Source organism: Gracilinanus agilis, chromosome 1 (genome assembly GCF_016433145.1).
Source record: "Gracilinanus agilis isolate LMUSP501 chromosome 1, AgileGrace, whole genome shotgun sequence".
NCBI lineage: Eukaryota > Metazoa > Chordata > Mammalia > Didelphimorphia > Didelphidae > Gracilinanus > Gracilinanus agilis.
The window spans coordinates 287,184,212-287,208,851 of record NC_058130.1 but is presented as its reverse complement, the minus strand read 5'-3'; the positions used below and the strand labels follow the sequence as shown (position 1 = coordinate 287,208,851).

Genomic DNA, 24,640 nt, shown 5'->3' with positions numbered 1-24,640 from the left:
GACTTATAGGTGGAAGAGTGGTAAGGGTAGACAATGGGGGTCAAGTGACTTGCCCAGGGTCACACAGCTGGGAAGTGTCTGAGGCCGGATTTGAACCTAGGACCTCCTGTCTCTAGGCCTGGCTCTCAATCCACTGAGCTACCCAGCTGCCCCCTACTTATCTTTTAAATTAGGAGTTTTTAACTTTTTTTGCATCATGGAACACTTTGGCAATCTGGTGAACCCCATGGATTCCTCAGAATAATGCTTTTAAATGCATAAAACAAAATATATAACATTACAAAGGAGGAGACTATTTTGAAAGATTTATCAAAATATAAAAAAAAAAAAACAACCAAAAAAAAAACCTTCACAAGAACTCCCAAGTTAAGAAGAAAAATAAAATGCTCCCCTCCCCCCCAAGAAAAAAAATACCATGAACAACAACCAAAAAACCCTATAAAGACAATCCTTCACACTTCATCTACAAATACCTTTAAATATTCATATTGCCATTGAGTGTAGGGAACACCCTTCTCATCTTCACTGCAGTAGCTGCTGTTGCTTTTAATTGCCACTTGCCTGGGAGTTGGTTTAGAATCCTTTCTTGCTGCTGATGTTTCAATAAGGGAAAATGTGCTTCTTAGGTCTCAAAACTTGTATTTGCAATTTGGAACATATTTTCTCATAGAAGTAGTTACTGATAAATGGATAGTTCCTTGGTCAGCCCACAAAAGAGAACTATTTACAATAGTTTTGTTTTCTGCTACTGTTTTTTTATTTTAAATTTTACAGTATTTTAGCTATATTATATTTATGTAAGAAAAATGTTTGTTTCCAAATAATCAACTAAAATATCTTTGGAATATGAACTGTTGATAACGTTAACTGATAACTATCAGTTAAAAAAGAGGTATCTCTTTGGAAATGAAAGATCAGGACAGGGTAGAAGGATTATAAGCAGAGGCCAGAGATAAAAATACAAATTTTTACTTCTGGTAATGAATAAATAAATGAGTGAATCTTTGAATGAATTAAAACATATTTGTTAAGCATTTTATGCAAAAGAGTATACCAGGTTGGGATACAAGTAGAAAAGTTAGTGATCCCTTTTTCCATGGTCCTTAGGTTGCAATGGCATTTGATAGGAACTGGATAGAAGATGTAAAATTTAAATTAACATCCAATAACTCCAAGTAAGATAAGATTTATTAATAATCACTTGAAGTAGAAGAAATAAAAGGACTGAGTAAAGAAAAATTTTTCCAGTCGCGTTTGCAGGGAAATAGAAATAGGTGGGGTCACACACAAACTTTATCTCCAAAACGTAAGGGGGTAATGTGAGAATGAAAATGGGATGCTGGGATTTAGAGTCCTGGGGAGTAGATTCTAATTACACAAGGAGTATTTAGAGCCAGGAAAAGGACAAAGTGACATTTAGTACAGTCTGAGGGGAAATATAATTTCTTAATGCTCTACTCATTTTCCTTTTCTGATGTTGCAGCCTGATCAAGCTACCCTTTTTGCTACCCACCTGGTACAATCTTTTTTCATACCTAAGGTCAGCTTTTGCATCATGAGTAAGTGTCTTACTGATTCTTTAGGTAGTTTCTTCTTTTGGATATATTTGAGTCATTTCAACGAGTATTCTCTCGTTTGCTTTAATTTCTAGAGTTTACTTGTTCATGCCTTTTAGCCCCCTAACTTCATTGGGGTAGTCTTGTATAATTTTTGAATGATTCATGAATTCACTCATTTATTATTTGAAATAGCCCTTGTGACTTTGCCCATTATAGCCATTCTGGCTCACCTCCTTAGTACCTGGCATTGATTTTTGGCATGCATTTATCTTAGAGCACCAATGAGATATTTTAAATTAATATCTGGGGAGATAGAAACTTCTCACTTTGTGGAAATGAAAAGTATGATTAGAGACAAAATGACTTGTATTTGTACACATAAAATAAATTTTTATAGTAAAGTATAAGACATTTGATATTTCATTTTCGTAAACACCTGGAATCCCTGTAACTAGGGAGGCTGAAGCTGATGGTTTATTTGAATTTGGAAGCTCTGAGTTGAAATAGGGCTAATGCTAATCAGTTCTCACTAAGTTTGGCATCTATATGATTATGATGAGCCCTGGGAGGTTGAAGAAGTTGGGGAGAGGCAAAGGGCCCTCATGTAATCAGGCTGCCTAAGGAGAAGTAAACTGGTCCAGCTTGGAAACAACAAAGCCGGCCAAACCTTCTGTGTATATCAGCAGTGGGATTGGACCTGTAAATGGCTGGTGTAGCATGGGTAAAATTAGGAGAGACCTAGTTTTTTAAAAAAAGTAGATATATTATGGCTATACCTAATAAAAGTTACTAAAACATAAAAAAATTAGTGTAAATACCTAGATTCTACTTGAAGAGTAATCAATAAGAAGTATTATAATAAGTAATCAAAATAAGAATAAATAAAAATACAATAAATGTGTAAATAAACAGAAAAATTTGCAATTTTATTAGCATAGTGATTTCCTCACAATAACTGTAAGGTCAAGGCCTTAGTTTCTTAATTTATAAAATGAGGAAATGAATTATTTTTAAGATTCCTTCTAGTACTAGCAATTTGTGAATCTGTAAATGTTTATATGCTTTGCATTTTGTAGATGTAAAAATTGATTCAGAAGCTTGTGACTGCCCCCTGACTAGATACCTATTAAGTAATGGCACAGGTGTGTCATAGCCAAAAGACAATAGAAATATAATGGATTAAATATAAATGAAATTACAGATAGAGGTTAGTAGTCTATTGTTTTCTCTTGTAAACTGGGTGAAAGTATTCTCTGATCTATTATTGCAGTTATTGTGTTCACTCTTGTGAACTATTATTCCTAGCATATTAACAGTGACAGAGAGAACAGAAGAGGAAATTTAGGTGATGCAAATAAAGAAAGATATCTTTAAAATGTATTTAAAATAATGAATGAATGAGTTTAGTTCCTATATCTACTATCATAAAGTTGGACTTGTCTCATCTTATGCTTTACTGAGATAGTCTTCTAGAGGAACCTATATCATTTTTGTGCTATGATAAAACTTTGGAAAATAACTTTTAAGTGACAGTTTTCTTTAGGATTATAGAAAATGTGGTCCCTCACCTTATGAATTCTATTCAAGACAAATCATACATAAAAAATCTTTAAAACCATATCTCCTCCTTAGAAATGGAAGAAATAGACCTTAAGGTAACTGTTTAATCTTTTATTAAACCAAAGAAAGGTTTGTGATGATAATAGGACTAACACCGGGATTTATATATATATATATATATATATATATATATATATTTTTTTTTTTTTTTTTTTATTTTAAACCCTTAACTTCTGTGTATTGACTTATAGGTGGAAGAGTGGTAAGGGTAGGCAATGGAGGTCAAGTGACTTGCCCAGGGTCACACAGCTGGGAAGTGGCTGAGGCCGGATTTGAACCTAGGACCTCCCGTCTCTAGGCTTGGCTCTCAATCCACTGAGCTACCCAGCTGCCTCCTGGGATTTATATATTTTTAATCATTACAGTAGAATTTTTTTGAAGACTGTTTTTGTCAAGTCATTTTTAAAGCAAAACCATTCTTCACACATGTTTACATGAGCAAATTTTTTACCCATAGTCTCCCTTTCCAAAGATTGGAGGAAGATGCATTTATTAGGGATAAGATTGGTCATTATAATTACAGCTCTAACAGTTGAGAGTTTTTGTGATTAGTTAAATTAGATTCTGTTAAAAGGGTTCCATGAGAATGACATTAGTACCATAGTATGTTCTGTGGTGACATTCAGAGGGAACACAGTCTGGACGGGGACCTAAAACTTTTCTATTATTATTTCTAGATCCTGTTCAGATTGTTTCCACCCCCCTTCCCCCACCCCTCCCCTTTGGATGCCATTCAGCATTTATTAACTGGTGCTGTTTTATCAACCATAAACTTTGCTAAAGGCAATCTTTTCATATAGGTAAGTAAGCATTTTTCAGTGACTGTAAATTGGTTTTCAAATCTTTTTTTGTTTAACATTTTTGTGATAAATTTGGACATGACTCTTTTTTGCTTACTGTTTGGAAGGCATTTAGTGGATTAATACCTTTGCCACATAACTGGCTTTGTGATCTTGGGCAACTCATATAACCTCTTATTGCAGCAGACAGCATTTTTAAGATTAGAAATTACAGAAAAGTTGTCCATATTGACTTATGAAGTTCCTTGTTGGGAGCACCTAGAACTAACAGGTCCATTAAAAAAAACAACAACAAAAACCCCAAAACCATTAGAATTAAGTTTTCTGAATACAAATAAATTTGATGTGTTTAATTGACTATAGTTTTTTTATTATTATTTTTCAGAAAGGGAGCAAATAGATACCTAACTGTGAAGAAGAAGGATGGATCAGAAACAGCACATGCAATGATGACCTGTAGTTTGACTCACAATACAAAACATGCTGTTAGGAGTCTAATTCAAAGATTTCCAGTCACCAATAAAGAACGGACAGAACTTCTGCCTAAAACAGAACGGGGAAATGTGTTTGCAGTTGAAGCTGGTATGTATCTTCTGATACATTTCCTGGTATATTTTACTATGTGATGATGATTTTTTTTTCACCTATGAACTAATGCAATCAAAACTAGAATGAAATACGTTTTCCAGGTTTGACTAGTTAAAGAGTTGTGCAGTACATGTATTTAAATCATGACATTGTTTAAACATGTATGTATTAATATATAGTACAGGGTTTGACTGTTATTCTTTTAGTGGAGTGATAGAAAGTTAACTGATTGTTTTAGTTTTGAATTGAAAACTCTTATGAGCTAACTAGCAGAGATAGATGATGTGTTCATTGACTTACATGATTTTTTTTTCTATGTTCCAGAGAGTAAAAAAAATCAAATTAAAAGTTTCTGTTTCAGAAAGGAAAACAGGAATAATTAGTACCCTCTGTACATCATTATCTTTTATCTTTTTTCTGGTAACAGAAATATATCATACTATTGGATTTTATGTGTGATGAAGTAGACAGCATGAGATTCTAAGACTCAAGAATTTTAAAACTATTTAAGAAAATATTTGCACCTGAAATTATGTATGGGATATATTGATTTAGACCTGTGAGCTACAAATTTGACAACCTCTCTTTTAGAGTATCCAATTAAGAGATGTTTTGGTAAATTTGTTAACTTTTTGGAGTATTGATCTTTTTTCTTTTAAATTAATTTTTCAATTAACAAGCATTTATTTTCTCTCCCTAATTTAGGTTCTGACACTGAAATTTATATTTTATATAAGTAATTTCACTTAAATCCCATTTTAGTGTCTCATCATGGTACAGAGATATACCTGGGGTCTTGAAAGTTCTGCCAGTAGATCACAAACTTTGGCAGATCCTTACAGAGATTGGGAGATGACACATCTCCAGGGTTGCAACAGGGTGATGAATTTTTCAGCCATAATAGTTATCAAAGACCAACTCTTATAGTAAGGCTATGATCAATATTAGTACCCATATTTGTGAAAATCACAAGTCCTTGCATATTGGAGTAAATACGTTAAAGTAAGTTTTCTGTTCTACTTCTTATTAGTAGTACCATTTTCCAGATTTTGGAACATCTGTAATTTTAAATGTTTGAGTTAAAATGTGGTAAAAGAGTTGGGATAAAGAGTAACAAAACCACATAGGGGGTGCAGTTTACAAAATTTTATTACTACTTCTTATAAAAGAACAGATGTCAAAAAAGGAACAATCTTATCACCTCTGGCCTTCAGTATAAGGAGCAGCACAAAGAAGAAAAATTATTGGATGTGAAAATGTGTAATGATTTTTGCATTCCAGTTGAAAAGCCCAATGCCTCTTCAGGCTCAAATGTATATGACAGTGATGGTGAACCTATGGCACGTATACCAAAGATGACAGGCCCACAGAGCGCTCTCTGTGGGCATGCATGGCACTCCTCCCGTCCCCCCCATCCCAAGAGTTCATTATTATGAAGGCACTCTCCAGCAGAACTGCTCCCCTTCCTCTCTCCATGTGCCTGACAGCATTTTTTCACATCCCCCACTCTGCCCAGCAGCCCATTGGGAGTACACACAGTTGGTAAGGTGGGCAGCTCACAGGTGGCAGAGCTAGAGAGGAGTGGAGCACTCTATACTTGGTGAAGACATTCCTCATTTCAAGGCCCCTCTACCCAGCAGCCCAATGGGAGTGCTTCCTCCCTCCCTTATGTAAAGGGGGGGGCAGGATGCACCTGGCATTCGATGGGGGGGGGAAATGGCATGTGGTCTCTGAAAAGTTTGCCATCACTGGTATATGGTTTTAGACAAACAATGAACATAACTATAATGTGGGATTTCCCTGTTATTTGAGACTTATTTCTAAATCATGTAATAAGGAGTGATGAATGAGGGGCAGTGATATAGGAAATTAACCTTAATGATAACATTCTAACAAGAGTCTGAAGTAGGTTAATGTTTAGTCTCTGGATTCATACCAGTCAAATTGTTTTTCACTGATGGATATAAACCCCATCTTGGTATGGAAATGAAAATTTGATAATACATAAATAGCATTTGTTAAGTTCATTTTATGTGCAAAACACTGGATACAGATAAAAAAATAAGATAGTTCATGCTCTCTAGCAGCCCATTTTCTAATTGAGGGATATAGTACACATAGAAGTAGTATCATTTCCATTGATTAAAAAAAACCTTATTGGTTTCTGAAGTTGAACCTATTTGACAGTTGATGGTGAGTACTTTTATAACTCCATTAGCTTTATGATGTTCTTAAACATTTTTTTCTTCATATAATCTGGTTTGTCATAGTAGATTTTCTAATACTTACAAAGTCTAGCCTTCAGAAAACAGTTAAAGTGCCCATTTGGTTTCATTTGTGTGCTACTTTTGACATGAAATAACAATGGTTATGTTGACTTTTATAACTTAATTGTTCACAGGAACTATTTGTGCTTGATATCTCCAATCAGTTAATAATGTTGACCTTTATCTTTGATCAGAATTTTTTTTTAATGCTTTTTTTTTACACTTCTGTAGTCATATATGTAGTCCGATTCTTCTTTCTTGGAGGTCTTTTTTGTTGTTGTTATTTCTACTTTGTAAGGTTATTTCCACATTCATGCTGAAGTAGGAAAATTGTAAGTTTTTTTCCTCCATATGAAAATTTTTACTGTTATGATGTGTAATAATAAAAGACTAAATCTTAGCTCTTAAAATATAAATTAAAGATTCCTGAAAGCAAAGATAATAGATGTATTGTTGTTTTAAACTCATTAAGGTTATATAATAAGATTAGGGGTTACAAATGGTGAGTAACAAAAATTTATAGACACATTTTCATTCCCTATTTTTGTGTTGTTTGTTTCATCTTGTTTGATGCTTTTTTCTTTTCTTATGCTTCGGCTAGCTACCTAATGAGCTATTTTTATCAATGGAAGAGAAAATAACATTTATATAAATATATTAAAATATTTCCTTACTTACTATTAATTGTTAATTTCTTATTGTGTTGTCCATTTTTTAAAGAAAACCGAGAAATGAGCAAGACAAGTGGACGGCTGAACAATGGTATACCTCAAATTCCAGTGAAAAGGGGAGAATCAGAATTTGATTCTTTTAGACAGTCTTTACCAGTGTTTGAGAAACAAGAAGAAATTGTTAAAATAATAAAAGATAATAAGGTTGTTTTGATTGTTGGAGAAACTGGGTCAGGAAAGACCACACAGGTTTGTTTATCTTTAATTCAGTTGAAGAAAAATATTTGATTGTATTTTGTAGTTTTAAGCCTAATCTTATCCATAAAAAGGATCTAAATATGATTTAGACAAAATTAATATCCAACTATTAGATTCTACTTTTTATGAATATATAGGAAAAATTTAGTTGTCAAAGAAAATTAAATTTAAATATTAAGTGCTTACTATATGCAAGACAGTGTGCTTGTTTTTAGAAATATAATTAGAGGAGCAAACATCTCCTCAAGGAATTTACATTTTGCTGGGAAAATATCACATCCTGGGTAAATAGTTAAGAGGAGAGATTAGGAAAAAAAAGGTAAATGAATATTGGTATAGGGAAGAGCAAGGCAGAAGTGATCAAGAAATGAAACTGTAGTTAAGTATACTAGACTTTCACAACTATTATATCACTTAACAAGCATTCATTAAGTGCTTCCTATGTGCCAGGTGCTAGGGATAAGAAAAACACAAATGAAAAACTTCCTATCCTCAAGGATTTTAAATTCAATAGGAGACACAAGTCTGTATGCAAAATAAATATAGGATAGTTCTGGAAACAAGGGGGGAGGGTATAAGCGCTGAGGAGGTCAGGAAAGCTTTTATGTAGAAAATAATGCTTGAACTGAGTCTTGAAGTGTAAGGTGAAGATGAGGAGAGAGATGATTCAGATATGAGGTGTAAAGACAGGTGAGAGATGAAATGTCACATGAAGAATAGGAAGGAGGCTGGTTTGGCTAGAACAGTGTGTGGTAAGGGGGATAGTGTATAAATGATGTTTGAAAGGTAAATAAGGGCTAGCTTATGAAGGGCTTTAAAAGCCAAACAGAGGATTTTGTGTTTGATCTAGGAAACAGTAGGTAGTTACTGGAGTTTATGGAGTAGGGGAATGGCAAATTTAGATAAATGCTTAAAGAAAATCAATTTGTTAACTGTGGAAGATGCATTTGGGACAGGGAGAGACTTGGAAACCATAATTAGCCAGATGAGCAATGATAGAGGGCTAGTTTAAGCTGATGCCTTTGTGAGTAGGATGAAAAGGATGTATGAGAGAGACGTAGAGCTAGAAATAGCAAGAATTGGCAACTGGTTCAATATGTAGGATGAGGAAGAATAAGGAATTGAGTATTTCAAAGTTGTGAACTTGGGAGATTGGAAGGATGGTATTGCTTTGGACAGGAATAGAAGTTTCATAAAGGGATGGGCTTGTGGGAAAAAATGAGATAATGTTTAGAGATAATTATTTTGTTAAATTTGTGATTATTTCTGGAATGTCCTGTTTGAAGTATAGATATAGAAATAATCTACAGAGATGATATTTAATGCCATGGGGACCAATGAGATTTTTAAAAGAATGTAAAGATGGAAGAGAACTCAGGACAAAACCTTGGGGTACATATACCTACAGTTAGAGAGTGGGATATGGATAAAGAGGCAGCAAAAGAAATTGAGCAGTGGTCAGACAGGTAGGAGAACCAGGATAGGATAATGTCAAAAATCTAGAGAAAAGTTTCCAGAAGGACAGTGATCAAATGCTTCAGAAAAGTCAGACTTCAGTCTGAGAAAAGACCATCAGATTTGGTAACAGGTCACTGATAATTTTGGACAGAGTGGTTTCACTTGAGTAATGAGGTGAAAAGCGAGATTCCAAAGGAATGAGGACTGAGAAGAGAGAAAGTGTAGGCAGTGAACACATTTTTTATAGGCTGAAAAGGAGGTTTAGGGTTAGAACCCTAGAAGGGCAAATTATTTCTAAAGGATACCTTATATTTATTCACAACTAGGAAAGAACCTGTAGATAAGACAATGAAGAGAAAGCGAGATTGATAAAGAGGATAATCTGCTCTTAATACCAAAAGAATCTATATGGCAGGTAGGGATAAGAAAGGGTATACATTGACTGGTGGAGAGGGAGGTTATCTCATCAGAGAATAGAGTGAAGAAAAAGAGTAGAGGATGATGCCAATAGCTTCTGATAAGAGAAGAAGATAGAGTTAGTGATGAATACCCTTTTTTCTTAGTTGAGTGTTAGGTTGTCAGCTAAGAGGGTAGAAAGGAGGGAGAAGTATATGAAATTTGAGAATATGAAGAACCTCTGTGAGGAGTGGGTTAGAAAACCAGTTAGGGAGAAGTAAAACGATTGACTTGCTATGGTGTGGGCCCAGTTAGGGTTAAATAATTTGTAGTGACTCAATGGTTTTATCTTCCAGCTCATTTAGCAGCACATAAATCGGAGTAAGGAGTAATCCAGGATTGGGATTTGGTAAAGCGATATAGAAAGAAACAATGTAGTATGAAATTTAGTATGAAGCAAATAGAACTTGTTTCAGGAAGTTTAGTTACTGAAGTATCAAAAGCACCTCTTTAAGACAGTTTCATCTCTGAGGAAGTATAGTGTCATTGTAGTAGAACCTCAATGTGTTTTATAATCCTTACTGTTCCTGTGTTAGTTTTATGTTGCACTTATGTTTTAAAAAAGTTTCTGTACTTTCCTAAATATTCCAAGGGGGTGAAACTACCTTTTTCCTCTTCCCTGTTGTGGACAAATACATTTTGCATTTCCTTAATTTCCTGAATTTTCCTGTGGATATACCTTTTTATGTTTACTCAACTGATAGAATAACACATAGCCTCATCATTATTCATTTTTTTAGACAATGAAAATAAATCAATGGAAACATTCTTATGATAGGTCCATACCATTCATTTTCATTCTTCCTCCCCTTTCCATGAAGAGAACCAGACTGTACAATTTAAATTTCCTCTTATGAAAAGCTATTTTGTAATTAGTAATAAAGGCCAAATCCTGTTAGAACTGACTCCATGGAATTGCCTTGGTTTTTAAAAAATTTGTTTCAATATAGCAAATTTTGTTTGAAATAGGTAATCTATTTGAAATCTTTTTTTTTGTTTCTATGGTAATTATATTCATTGTTAGTGGAATATAAAGGTCAGGTCCTAATAGAATTATCCTAATAGAAATATATAGGTCATAGAATATAAAGGTCAGGTCCTAATAGAATTATCCTAATAGAAAAATCCAAGGAATTGTTCTTGTTTTTTCAGTTGTTGTGCTAGAATATTTTGTTTCAGTATCAAATATTATTTGTAATAGGTAATCGATTTGATATCTTTTTTGTTGTTCTTGTAATTATATTCATTGTTAGTGGAAAATAATGTATAGATTTCAGACATCATGAGATGACATGAGAATTCCCCTTTTATAATCTTGCATTTTAAGCTTTTATACTTTTTTCATGTTAATTCTATGTTAATATGCTAAGATAATTAAGATTTTAATTAGGAATTCCAAATTTATTTTGTTGATATAAGAAATGATGAAAACCTGGAAGATGGGGAAGAAAGCAAATAAAATACATTATTGTAAGTGATTGGGTCTTTTTGTAAAATTATAAGGAATTGTGCCTTGGAATTTAAACAATTACAGGGGATTTTGAGAATGAGTGATAACATGAATAGCCAACTATGTTTTGGTGTTTGAGTTTGAGGAATGACAAAGTCAATTGAAACCTTTCTTTCAGATCCCTCAGTTCCTTTTAGATGACTGCTTTAAAAATGGAATACCTTGCCGCATATTTTGTACTCAACCAAGACGTTTAGCAGCTATTGCTGTGGCTGAAAGAGTTGCAGCAGAAAGAAGAGAAAAGATTGGCCAGACAATTGGCTATCAGATAAGATTAGAAAGCAGGTGATGTAAATTTTCCTAAAATACATTTTCTTAGCATGTTGTTTGGCAAAATTTTATTTTCCAGGTTTAATCAAAATGAGTTGGATACTTCATACCACTAATTTGAGTAAATTTGTATTCAAACGTAGTACCCATTTGAGTATTTTAAATAATAATTGCCTTTGAAGATTTGGCAATGAAAGAGTTAGAGAATAGGAACTAGAATATATTTTCCCTTCTGTTTCCAAATTAGCAGTGCCATTTGGGAGGAAATGTCTCGTAGGATTTGAATTTCAAATATGAGATTCTTTACTTTTCTTTTTTTTTTTTAACCCTTAACTCCTGTGTATTGGCTCCTTGGTGGAATAGTGGTAAGGGTGGGCAATTGGGGCCAAGTGACTTGCCCAGGGTCACACAGCTGGGAAGTGTCTGAGATCAGATTTGAACCTAGGACCTCCCGTCTCTAGGCCTGACTCTCAATCTACTGAGGTACCCAGCTGCCCTGATTCTTTACTTTTCCATTAACTCATTTATCTTAATTTGAATAGCTGACTTTTCAGCTATTCCATATACTTTGTAGGAGAGGCATTCGTGGTAGCTCCAAAAAAACCAGCTTTACTGAAGATGACATTTTCCCAAAATAAAAACTTTTGGAGGTTGCTTGATTCCTTAAAAGAGAAGTAACACTCTATTAGCAAAAGGACACTTGATGATAATATGTTTATGAGGTTGACAGATAAAATCTGAGACATTTTCCACAAGACTTTGGTAACTGTGCATGCTAATAATTAAGCTGATAGCAATTTTATTAATATAAGGGAACATATAATTAATTATAATAGATTTGTAACTTTGCAAGACACTTTACTTTTATAGAGTTTCTCCAAAGACTCTTCTGACATTTTGCACTAATGGAGTGTTACTTCGCACATTGATGGCAGGAGATAGCACACTATCCACTGTGACACATGTTATTGTGGTAAGAATTTTGCTCTTTCCTATATATAACTGAAATTCAGTAATTGTAATAGTGATTTCTATTTGCCAGTTTAGAGCAGAGAAGAGAGGCAGCATAGCATAGTGAATAGATGTCCTTTGACTTAAGAGCCTGTGAATTTTCCATATACTGAATGTCCTCTTCCATATTCCTTTATCTGGAGTTCAGATTTAAAGTACATCTGAGTTAAATGAGTGATGTTAACTCAGTGGTAATTTTTTAAGTAATGGAATGGGGTATAATATAAAAACTTATTTAATTTTAATTCCATTAAATTCAGATTTTTTATTTGATTATGGGTTCACTGAAGTTTATGTTTTTTTGCTGTCTCTAGGAAAAAAGATTTTATATAATATGCTAGTTAATTTAGTTTAGTACCTGTAGATAATTCACTTAAACTGTTTTCAGATAGTTGATTTAGGTTTAGAACATCTTAATAGTCATGCTTTTCTTTTTTTCTTGATTCAGGATGAAGTACATGAAAGGGATCGATTTAGTGATTTTTTACTGACAAAGTTAAGAGATTTGTTACAGAAACATCCAACTTTGAAACTGATTCTTTCTAGTGCTGCATTAGATGTGAATCTCTTCATAAGATATTTTGGAAGTTGTCCAGTGATATACAGTAAGTAAATGTAAAAATGTGGTCAAACATTTAAATAAAACATTAAAAAAAGTATTATGGATATTGTTATTAGATATTCTTTAGTAACATTTTGGAAGTAAAATATGTTAATTTTATGGAAAAATCAAATCAATTTAGCTCTATGTCATATACAGAATTGAGTAAAATTACTGTTGTAGTGAACTTGGTATTCCAATGCAGTGGCAAAGAAAGAATTGTATAGAGGAATTGTATTAGTATGTTCTAAGTTCTAGGCGAGTGATTTTGGAACTATACTCAGATCTTGCCCATTTCTTTTCTTAAGTCCTTTACCTGAAGTTCACATTAGAAAACTCCTTTTTTCGCTTTAATTCATTAATTCAGCAAACATCTATTAAATTTATACCATGTAGAAAGCAATGTTGAGAATACAAAGACAAATAAGAACTATTAGAAGGAACAAAATTATGTGTCATAAGAAGTGTTGTGGAAGTTAATAGCTGGAACTGATTACATCTGAGGTGGAAAGAGGTAGAATCAGATTGGGGAAAAGTCCATGTAGGAGGTAACATTTGAGTTGAGTCTTGAAGGATGAATCCAGAAGGGGCAGGGATAATAAAAGCTTTTTAGGAGTAAAGAGTAGCTTAATATAAACTGTAAAGGCATAGGACAGGTTTAAAAAACAGTAGTCTAGTTTTTCTGGGGAATAGTGTGTGAAGAGAAGTAATTAGATGGGAATATGGGTTGAGGTGAGATTGTGGAAGACTTTGAATGTCAGAAAGTTCGAACTTCTAGTAGAAAGGCTTAAGGCTTTCAAGTTGTGGAAATAATGTGAATAGATCTTTGCTTAAGATTAATTTTTCTATAGTGTTCAATATGGAGTAGGGAAAAACAAAGAACACAAATTCTATTTGAATGATTCAGGATTGAATAAGATATAATTAAGGCCAGAGTTAAGCAGGAAATGAAAAATTTATTGAGTACTTAATCTGTGCATAGAACTCTGTTAAGTTCAGAGGATACAGACAGAAAGGTAAGACAGTTCCTGCTCCCAAGAATCTCATGTTCTAAAAGGGAGCAGCAATACATATAGGTAGTTTCAGCTGCAAGTCATATGGAAAGACCCACTGGCCCTAAGGATGTAATAGAAAAACAGATGTTAATTCATCTTCTTTAATGTTATCTCCATTGATTTAAAAAAAAAACTTTTAAAAAGTCAGAGTTTGCTAGTGAGAACTTTCTTAGGTCTTCTATAATTGCCTGCTGAGAAGACAGGAGCTGCCCAAACTTCAGAAGCAGTGGCTAGGTCATAACTTCAAAGATTGGTTTCATGGACGATGGCCAGTGATTTTGGAGTGCTGAAAGTAGGGCTGGTGACAGAGGGGGCACTTCTATTCCTGGAGCTTTTGGCTTTAACTTGCTTACTCATAACATTTTGTTAGCAGTTCGTGTTGGTAATAGCAAGGGTAATAAATAACTCTTTTAAAGAGCATTGTTTCGGGGCACTGCATTTTCCTGAATTTTTTTTTTTTTGAAGTTTGTTTTGGGTGCTGGGTTGTTTTTGTTGAAATCTGAAGGTAAGTGGTGACCGACCTAAGTGGTGGTAATGGTTGTGGTAGTTTGATTTGCCTGGGACATCAGGCTTCCTTGCTACTTCAGGTTAGTTGATGAGTTACTAATAATTTTGCCACATCAGAATTTTCACCAGCCTTGTTTAAAGTCATCATTAGTAATATTTTTAAAATGTAACCAGCCTTTAAGAAGTGATTTCAAATTGTATGAGAATTTGATCAGTTTAATCTCTTGTGTGAAATAGTGTTTGCAATTAAATAAATAACATAACACAATTAAATAAATGAATGAATCAATAGATAAATAAGATTTTTAAAAATTAGAAAAGTCCAATTTTGAAGAGTTCTGATTGTTAGGAAATGTTTTTTCCTATCAAGCCTCTAATTTATTTCCAACTTACTTTATTTATATCTTGTTTTGTACACCGTTTTCATGTTGTCTCTACTATTATACGGTGAAACTGCTTGAGAAAAGGTACTTTCATTTACCTGCTTTCCTATTGCCAGGGCTTCTTATAGTACCTGGCACATAGTAGGTGCTTAATAAGTGTTTATTAACTACTGACTAGTAATTTCTTTCATTAATTTGCCTTTTAAAAAAATACTTAAGGTATGACATTTTTGCTTTCTTTAAAGTCTCTTGTTTAATCCTGTTTTTTTTAGTTTTGATTATTTTGATTTAGTTTCTTTGAATGTTTGTTCCTGAGGGAATCTCAGAAAATTTTGCAGTTTCTTTTTCCATTTTCATCACTTTGGGCATTTTAGTTGATATGGTTATTTTAAAGAATTTAAAAATTATTTTTGAACTCCTTTTTACTTTATTTTATATCTTGGTTGGTTTCAGTTTTCTAGATTTTTAGCCATTTTCTCTCAGTTTTGTAATATGCCTTTTTCAGATAATTTCATAAAAATATTAAACAGTCCTGTTTGTAGTTGACTTAACAATAATAATCCAGAATTATCTATCAAGTATAATATATGAAAATATGATAGTTTTCAGACTCTGTTATTTCATTGATATATGTACTTCCTCCATGTCCCTAAGATGTGTAGGCATAAAAAAATGTACAACTCTTGTCCGTGTTTGTGCTTAAACCAGCCAGAAGAGGGTCACCTAGTGTGTTGCTCTAGATTTATGGACATTATGTGGATACATTAGAACCTATATGCTGCCTGTCTGTTCCTTGTTCTCTCTACATGATCTTCCCACTTACTTTTTAGTCACATAATTTTTTGGCTTCTTTTATATTAGATTATCACAGCTTTTAACATTAACAAGTGCAACCTGAACCAGATTAAGATGTAATTGGGTAGTTTGATAAAATAAAAATACAATAGAATGTAGATGATGTTGATATGCAGTCTGCAAAGATTTTGATGTACAATGTAGTGGCCTCTGTTTGGGTTTGACACCACTGTTTTATATTGCTTCTAGTTTACTTTGTTGTTAAAATGTTACAATCATTCATACATGTCATATGCTTTGGAGACATGAAATAAAAATAGCCATTTCCCAAATTGTTTTCCATAATTGGTAGACCAATGCACAGCTCCATAAATAATGCATATGAATGCCTGACCTTCAACAACCACTCCAACAGTTGTAATATTCCCTTTTTTGTTATGGAGCCTGAGAGTCATTATCATTTATATCTCTTATTAGGGACTTGAAGTATTTTTAATAAAGTTTTTGATAGTTTCTACACAAATATTTTCCCATGTTCACCAGTGAGCAAAAGTCTCATATTTAGAGATTCATAATTGTATGATTGCTTAGCACTCTTTGCCCCCTTTTCAACTACTTTGCCTCCATTACCACAGAGAATAGAAGGTAGACTTATACGACTAAAGGATATTTTACATATTTCTTTGTTTCAGAAAGTTACTATGGCCAAGGAACTCATTGCTTAGTGACCAGTATACTCATAATGGTGCTATTTTGGCTGGTCCTCAGAAAGAAGATAGTTGCTAGGACCATAGATACTTTATAGAACTTGTGTTCTGCTAACATAACCTTCAACAACTCAGGATTAATTCTATGCCATGTTGAGGAGTTGAACTAAAGAGTATTTGATTAAAAAAATGAAGGAATTGTGAAAGAATAAAGATAATTTTGAACTATTGATTTTCCTTTTTAAAAAAGTTAATGTTCTCATCTGGAAAAAGTAAAATATTTCAAATTTGCTTATGGAGAAATATTTTTATTATTTAGTACAGGGAAGACCATTTGAAGTAAAAGAGATGTTTCTGGAAGACATTTTAAGAAGTACAGGATACACAAACAAGGAAATGTTAAAATACAAAAAGGAAAAGCAGCGAGGTGAGTGTTTCTCTCACAAAGAATATAAATGTAATATAAAGTAAATCGGTAGGTTTTTTTAACCACACATAACAGAGAGAAGTAAAGTTGGAATGCTTTTCTTTTGTTTTTGTTACATAAATGCCAATGTTTGTATGTGTGCTGACTTTCTGGGTGACTTGAGGATTGGGGAAGATTGGCTTATTCTTAGAAGGAAAAGAAATATGAGGTGAGGAACTAATTATTGTGGCTTGAAGCTGAACTTGCTGGGAATAAGTTAGGAGAAATGGGACAGAGACATTTTTTCCAGATGCTATCTTTGCTGTGGAGACTGTCCTAGAAATGGTTATGCTATATTTATGATTCTAGTTATGGTAAAATGAATTGATTGGATTCAGTTACTTCCAAAGTCTCCTTAATTTATAAATCCTACGATCTTATGAACATTTTGTCTTCAATTTTGATATAGTTGTAATAAGGTTTAAAATTTTACCTTATCTTCAGTTTTTAGAAATTGGCTTTTCTCTTGTTTAGCTTCATTGTTAATGTTCATAGGAATTCTTTTGGAATGTCTTAAATTTTTTAATTTAAAATTCTAAATTTAATACCCACCAAAGAAAAACAAACATTCAGTACAAATAAGTGAAATAAAGTGATAAATTGTGTATACATAGTCATATATACATTATTTACAATTTCATTTAAAAAATTAACCTCCTTCATATGTAAGACTCTTATATTTGTAAAATTTGCACTTTAACAAAATGATAACAAACATTGTGTTTGGTTCTTCTCTTCTGCTCTATGGTTCCTCTCAGTACAAGTTTTTTTGTACCTAATTTGCAATCAGTATGTATGCCGTGATTGTGTATGTGTGTGTTTTAGTCTACATCACATTTTATGAGGTCTCCCATAGTTTTTTGTATAGTTCTTATTTGTAATTTTTTTATGGTTCAATTAAATTCCACTACATAGTCATTCTTTCTAATGTACTCTCTACTTCCCAATTTCTGTGTGCTTATTTGGTATACATTCTGTATTTATTTGTCAAAACAGGTTGTATCCTTCTAGTTGGATATAAGCTCTAAGAAAGCCAGAGACTATCTTTATTTTGTATTTGTATTTCCAGTATCTAGCAGAGTGGCCAGCACTTAGCAAATGCTTAATAAAAACTTTCTGGCAATCCTCAGAATATAGTACTAATAACAGAACACTGGATTAAAGGGTATGAAATTTTGTGGCTCTGTATATTATAATGCTTTCAAAAAAGATACTATTTTATAACTACTAACAATGTATAGTTTACTTATTTCATAACAGCCATTTCAATTTTCAGTTTTATTTATTTTAAGCACTCATCTTTGTAAATTTAATGAATCTATCTAATAATTCAAGATTTTTAACTATGCAGTTTTCCGTTTATTAGTTTTAATCTGGTAAATTTTTTTTCTGATTCGTGTTTCAAGCAGTACTTTTTCATATCTTTTCATCACTTACCCATTGAAAAGTGAGTTTTATAGTGCTTTTAAAAATTCCTTTTGGGGATTTTTGGTGGCTTAAGAGATTGGATTAGCAAATAGTTTCAGATCTCAGAACATCATTCATAGGAAAATGTTTCAATTAATGAATATATCTAAAATATATTTTATTTCTTTAAATATTTCCCAATTACATGTAATTTTTTAAATTCATTAATTTTTTTTAAATTTCCAGATTCTTTCCCTACCTTCTTCTCCTCCCATACCCTTTGGGAAGGCAGGCAATATATTATTAATTTTATATGTGGAGTCATGCAAACATTTCCATATTAGTTATGGTGCAAAAGGAACCATACAAAAAACCCAAGAATCTGCATTCAGACTTCAGTTTCATCTCTGGTGATCAATAATATTTTTCACCATGGTTCTTTTGGAATTGTCTTGGATCATTGTCTTGATCAGAATAAAGTCTTTCACAGTTGATCATCCTTGTAATCTTGCTGTTGCTGTGTACAGTGTTCTTCTGGTTTTAATTTCACTTTGCATTAGTTCATATAAGTCTTCCCAGGTTTTTCTGAAACCATACTTCTAATAATTTTTTATAGCACGGCAATATTCTATTACAGTCGTATACTCTTAATTTGTTTAACCATTCCCCAGTTGATGGGTATCCTCTCAGTTTCCAATTCTTTACCACCACAAAAAGAGATGCTATAAAGATTTTTAGACAGATAGATTCTTTTCCTTTTTCTTCAATTTTTTTTGGGATATAAACATAGCAGTGATGTTGGGTCAAAGGATATGCAGAGTTTTATAACTCTTTAGGAATAGTTCCAAATTGTTCTACAAAATGGTTGGATCAGTTCACAACTCCACTAACAGTGCATTAGTGTCCCAATTTTTCCATACCCCCTCTCGCATTTGCCATTTTCTTTTTATGAGTACATTTAACATTTTAAATCCTGTTAAAGATAAGAACTGTAAAGGAAGTATTAAAATCTTGGAGAATAGTTTTTAATGCCACTGCATTTATATTATTTCATTTCATAAATGAATAAATTAAAAAAATTTAAATTGATCTTGTTTTTTATATCATAGTCATTTCCAAATATACCTCCTATCCATTAATTCTTCCTTTTTGACAAAGATTTTTAAAAAGAAAAAGGAAAACAAATAGATCAACAAACCAAGTAAGACATTGACTTTGACTAACACTATGTGCAATAGTATTTTATCCTTCATATCTGTAATGGAATCTAGGAAGAAAATTTTTCAGTCTTTATTTGCTGTCAAACTTCTTTTTATTGTTCATTCTGTATTAGTGGGTTAGCGTAGTTATTTTCCTGGTTATGTTTATTTCACTCTATCAGTTTGTCTTTTGTTATTTCTTATAGCACAATAATATTCCATTATATTCCATTAATATATTCCATTATATTCCATTAATATATTCCAATAATATTCCATTATATTCATTAGAATTAGAAATTTTTTTTGAAAAGCACATGAAAGAATATACTGATAAATAATCTTTCTCTAATAAATTATTTAGAAGAGAAACAGCAAACCACCCTTACCGAATGGTACTCAGCTCAAGAGAATAGCATCAAACCTGAATCTCAGAGGCAAAGAACGGTTCCAAATGTTACTGAAGAATATGATTTATTGGATGATGGTGGTGATGCTGTGTTCAGTCAATTGGTAAGGTTTTTGCTTTGAACTGGAACTTTAAGGATTTATATTCTATTTTTTCTAAATATTAAGTTGTATTCTAATTATTGCTCATTATGAACTTAGAAGATTAATTTTTTTATTAAATAGTGCTAGAATTTTTACTTTTTTAAAAAAGTGACTAAACCAACTCTTAGAAAAAGGAAAATATTTAAAATTTACATTTTTTGGCAATTACTATTTTATTAATATATTAATTTCTATGAGTTATTAAGTTTATTATTTAAGCACATCCAAAACCATGATATTTTGTTATATTTTGATGCCTCACTGTGGTCTAGAAGTGACTTTGAATTCATAAAGACTGTGTGCCTGAAGATACAAACCTGGCAAGACACTTATATTTTGCTTACTATTGTCTAAAGACCAGCCAAGCTAAATTCATTAATAATTCATAGTTATCATCTGGTTGGCGGTGAACTGATGACTTTTTATGGTCAGAGCATATATTAAACTGTTTCCTAGAACATGGTAGAGTTGTGATCTTTGTGGTTGGAGGAAATACAAATACCAATGAAATTTCAGATCATTTGAAATAGCAAAGTATTTCAAAGTATTTTTTGATCACATCATTGTAAACTTATCAGTGATTTGCTGGAATTAAATCTTTTTTGTATGTCTGGAGATAAGTTTGTGAATGCCTGTTGTTAAGTTTATGCATGTCATTATCATCATCATATTTATATTTACATTTTATAATATATACTTGCATATATGTTTGTATAATATGCTTGTAATGATAAAATGAATTGTGAGGATATATATGTATACACACATACATTTGTGTATATATGTATATATATATATATAAAATCATATATATCAGTGATGGGCAAACTTTTTAAAGAGGGGCCAAAGGAAAGGAAATGCTCATCTGTCAGTCTGTTTTTAAGGCAACTCTTTCAAAGTTTCATTGTATTGTAACCTATTCATTGTATTAATCAGATTAGGAATTATGTCCTGAGGCTGGATAGAACATTTCAGGGGTCCGCATCTGTCCTGCAGGCCGTAGTTTGCCCATCACTTGTATATATGATGATATATATATGATTTTATATATATATTACACAATCTCATGTGATCTTCTTAGTAACCTTCTGAGGTAGAATCTATATTTACTCTCACTTTATAGATGAAATTGAAAGAATTACTTGCCAAGGGCCACACAGTTAGTGTTTGAGGCATAATTTTAATCAGTGCTTCCTAGTTGTCTACTCATCTAAAGATTTTTTTCAATAATAGTTTTCTAGATTTTTCACATTTTAACAAGTAATTCTTCAGACATTAAATTAATTTGAACATTTCTGTATTTTTAGACCGAAAAAGATGTGAATTGCCTTGAACCGTGGCTAATAAAAGAAATGGATGCTTGTCTTTCTGACATATGGCTGCATAAAGATGTTGATGCTTTTGCTCAGGTGTTTCATCTTATTTTAACTGAAAATGTTAGCGGTAGGTTATGTTTCTTTTAATAAATTATTCAATACTTGTAGTTTTTTTGTAGAGGAAATTTAGTATATATAGAAATGTATTCCCTAAGTTTTTAATTTATATTCAAAAAGTTGTTAATTCCAGAAATATGGATGCCTACTTTGTGTAAGGCACTGTGGAGGATAGAAATACAAATAGGTATGGTCTCTGCCTTCCTTTATTTCATATCTTGAAAACCAGTTCTTTTTTCTGATATATTAGAAAACATTTATGCAGTAAATTATTAATTAAATAAAAGTATTATGTAATAAGACACTGAGACATACTGTGTATACATAGTGTTACTAATATTTCAATTCACTAAGTATACTTACAACATGTTTGTAGAAGATGATAAGCAATAGCAACTGATAATAACATATCAGAATGGATTTTCAGGAGTGTACTGGTCCCTAGTCAAAATTTGTAAAAATCTTGTTTATCTTTGTTCTCTTCCACTTCTTGATTCCTTTCTTCCATTCCTTATGAAGCACCTAATTGCCCTTATGCTGTTTGTTGTCTTGTTGTTCCAGGCCCCAAATACAAGCCTAGTCTTGTCTTATAAAGTGTGCCCAGTTGTCAAAAGTTGCTTCCTTGTATACATATAATGAAAGGCAGGCAAAAAAATGTATGTATAAGGAAAATTCTCATTCCCGAATATTTCAGCAAGGCTTTAGGCATTGTGAGAACTAACAAGCATCATCTTCTTTGAATATATTTATTCTTTTTCAAAAGTAGTTTATAAAACCAGATGAATCTTTAGTTGATTATATGGAAAATTTTGAGGTAGAGGGTTTGTGAAGTCTTTGTGATGCAACTTAAATAAAATAACCTATGGTTTAATCTTAAAGTTCTTAAATGCTTTTCATATATTATATCATTTGATCCTCTCAGCCCCTATTTGAGGTAGAAAGCAAAAATATTAATACTTATTTTACCAGATCAGTGATTTGAGAATCAGGGGTTTACCTATATGTAGCTTAGATAGGTGGTAATGTTGGAATTTAAATTCAAGTTTTATCACTTCAGGTCAACGAATCTAGTCTGCTATACCACACTGCCCCTTGCCTTTCTTGGGTCTTTGGTCCTTCCATTCAGGACAGGGCAGCAAGTAAGCTTTGTACCTTCTTTTTCCTATTGAGTCCCATTTTGTAAATTTTCTTTTCTTGTATTTGCAGAAGAGGAGAAAGGGAACAGGGAAGATTTTTTTGCTACCCTATTTTTCTCTTTGAGTGTATATCTCACTAGATGCATGTGATACTGATAATCTTTAGGTTTCTGATGACCAATAAAATCTTATATATCTTAAGTCTGTGTATAGCCTCGTAAGACCAATTAGATCTGTGGGTTTTGTGCCTTTAGTTATACAATTTCAAGATTTAGATTTTTTTTTCTTAGGAAAACATTTTCTTTTTTAACTTGGAGTTTGAATATATAATGTGCCCCCAAATCTTAGTGCATTATAAAGCTTTAATATCTTATAAATTTTGAGACACTGTGAGAAAAAACTAATACACAGTACAAAGCACATACATTTCTTTTCTTCTGACAAGTTCTTAAATCTTTTTGTATTTCTTGTTTTGGTTAGTGGTTGTGGTTTCGAAGTTTACATTAGTTTGATAGATAATTGAAATGTACTTGGTAAAGATATTAGAGAGAAGTAGAAGGAATTTGCTACATATTGTCATAAAATCTTACCTGTGAAGTACCTAATTCTCTTTCCCTATAAAGTAGATGCTACAGAATTAGATACTGCCATGATAATTAACTATTCTATGATTCAGGACCAAGGAAAGTATTGGTTGTACGGGGTTATTTGTTCAAAATTAGTATTGCTAATTGTGAGTTACCCATTAGCCTAGAAAAAACTTTACTGTTATGGAATTTTACATTTATTAAACAGCAATTATTACTAGACACATTGCATTAGAATAGTCAAGGCTAATATTTAATTGTTAAGTTTTCTCTGTAATATTTTAAGGCTTATGAATAATTTTATATACATTATCAAAATTTTAATAATATAATAACTTTATAAAGTAGCTTCTATAGGTGCTAACGTGGCAACCTTCTGTTAACTTGCTATCATTATATGTCTATTATATGTCAAAGGAATTTAAATTTAGAAACTCTTGACTACACATCCAAACAGTCAATTCAAGCATCACAATGGCTGAAATATATACTCTTTTAAAAATAATAATATATTCTTTTGACGTCTGTTTTATTTCTATATTTATTTTCTTTAATTTCTCCCTCTGCCCATGTTTTATGTTTTTTTCCTAATTTTTTTTTCCTTTTGGTTTGAGTACCTATTTTTCCCAGAGGCATTTTTATTCTTCCTCCTTTCTCCTTAGACTTCTTTACTTTTCTTCTTGCTCTACTCACAAAATGATTGAATTAATGTATTCAAGTCATTTGAAAGAAGCCAAAGTTATAATTACAAAGTACACAATTATCTTGTATATTAGGATGGGGACATGCAGCTTTGCGGAAATGTGGGAATCATGGAATCAACCATATTTGTTATATTTTACATATTTAGATATTACATATGTAGATAAGTATTTGAGATACATATTAATGCATATATCTATATGTATGACATATATAATGTATAATATATAATATACTTTATATATTTGCTTATGTATGTTTTATCATATATGTACACATATATGTAGTTGTACAATATAACTCCGGAAAGGAACATTTTAAAATATTGTACTTTATGTATGCATGTATAAGTGTGATCACATATGTGTATACACAAACATATGCTGTTCTTCATATATGTTCATATGTGAATGAAGAATAATCATTCAAAATATATTTGGAAATGATTGAAGGAATATTAAAAGTCCTAAAAGATAATTCATTCATTGGTTTAAGTAAGTTTTATCAAGCAGTTTTGTTTCCTATGATAAATTCTTTTCAGAAATTACCTATTTAATTTTGTTTACTTATTAATAAGAGCAAATTATTTTTAGAAATGCTAATTTTTAAAGTACCTGAGAAATGCATTGTAGAAAATTTTCA

At 32.0% G+C, this 24,640-nt stretch overlaps 1 protein-coding gene across 1 annotated transcript in view; it reads left to right on the top strand.

Moving 5' to 3' along the window:
* The window catches only part of YTHDC2 (YTH domain containing 2), a 92,678-nt gene that overhangs the window by 4,664 nt on the left and 63,374 nt on the right, over positions 1-24,640 (top strand). Inside the window, exons 3-10 of the mRNA XM_044662327.1 lie at positions 4,365-4,561; positions 7,555-7,754; positions 11,306-11,472; positions 12,328-12,430; positions 12,917-13,073; positions 16,836-16,943; positions 19,953-20,101; positions 21,448-21,583. Of these exons, the coding sequence (XP_044518262.1) occupies positions 4,365-4,561; positions 7,555-7,754; positions 11,306-11,472; positions 12,328-12,430; positions 12,917-13,073; positions 16,836-16,943; positions 19,953-20,101; positions 21,448-21,583 (1,217 nt within the window). The remainder of the gene's footprint in view (positions 1-4,364; positions 4,562-7,554; positions 7,755-11,305; positions 11,473-12,327; positions 12,431-12,916; positions 13,074-16,835; positions 16,944-19,952; positions 20,102-21,447; positions 21,584-24,640) is intronic.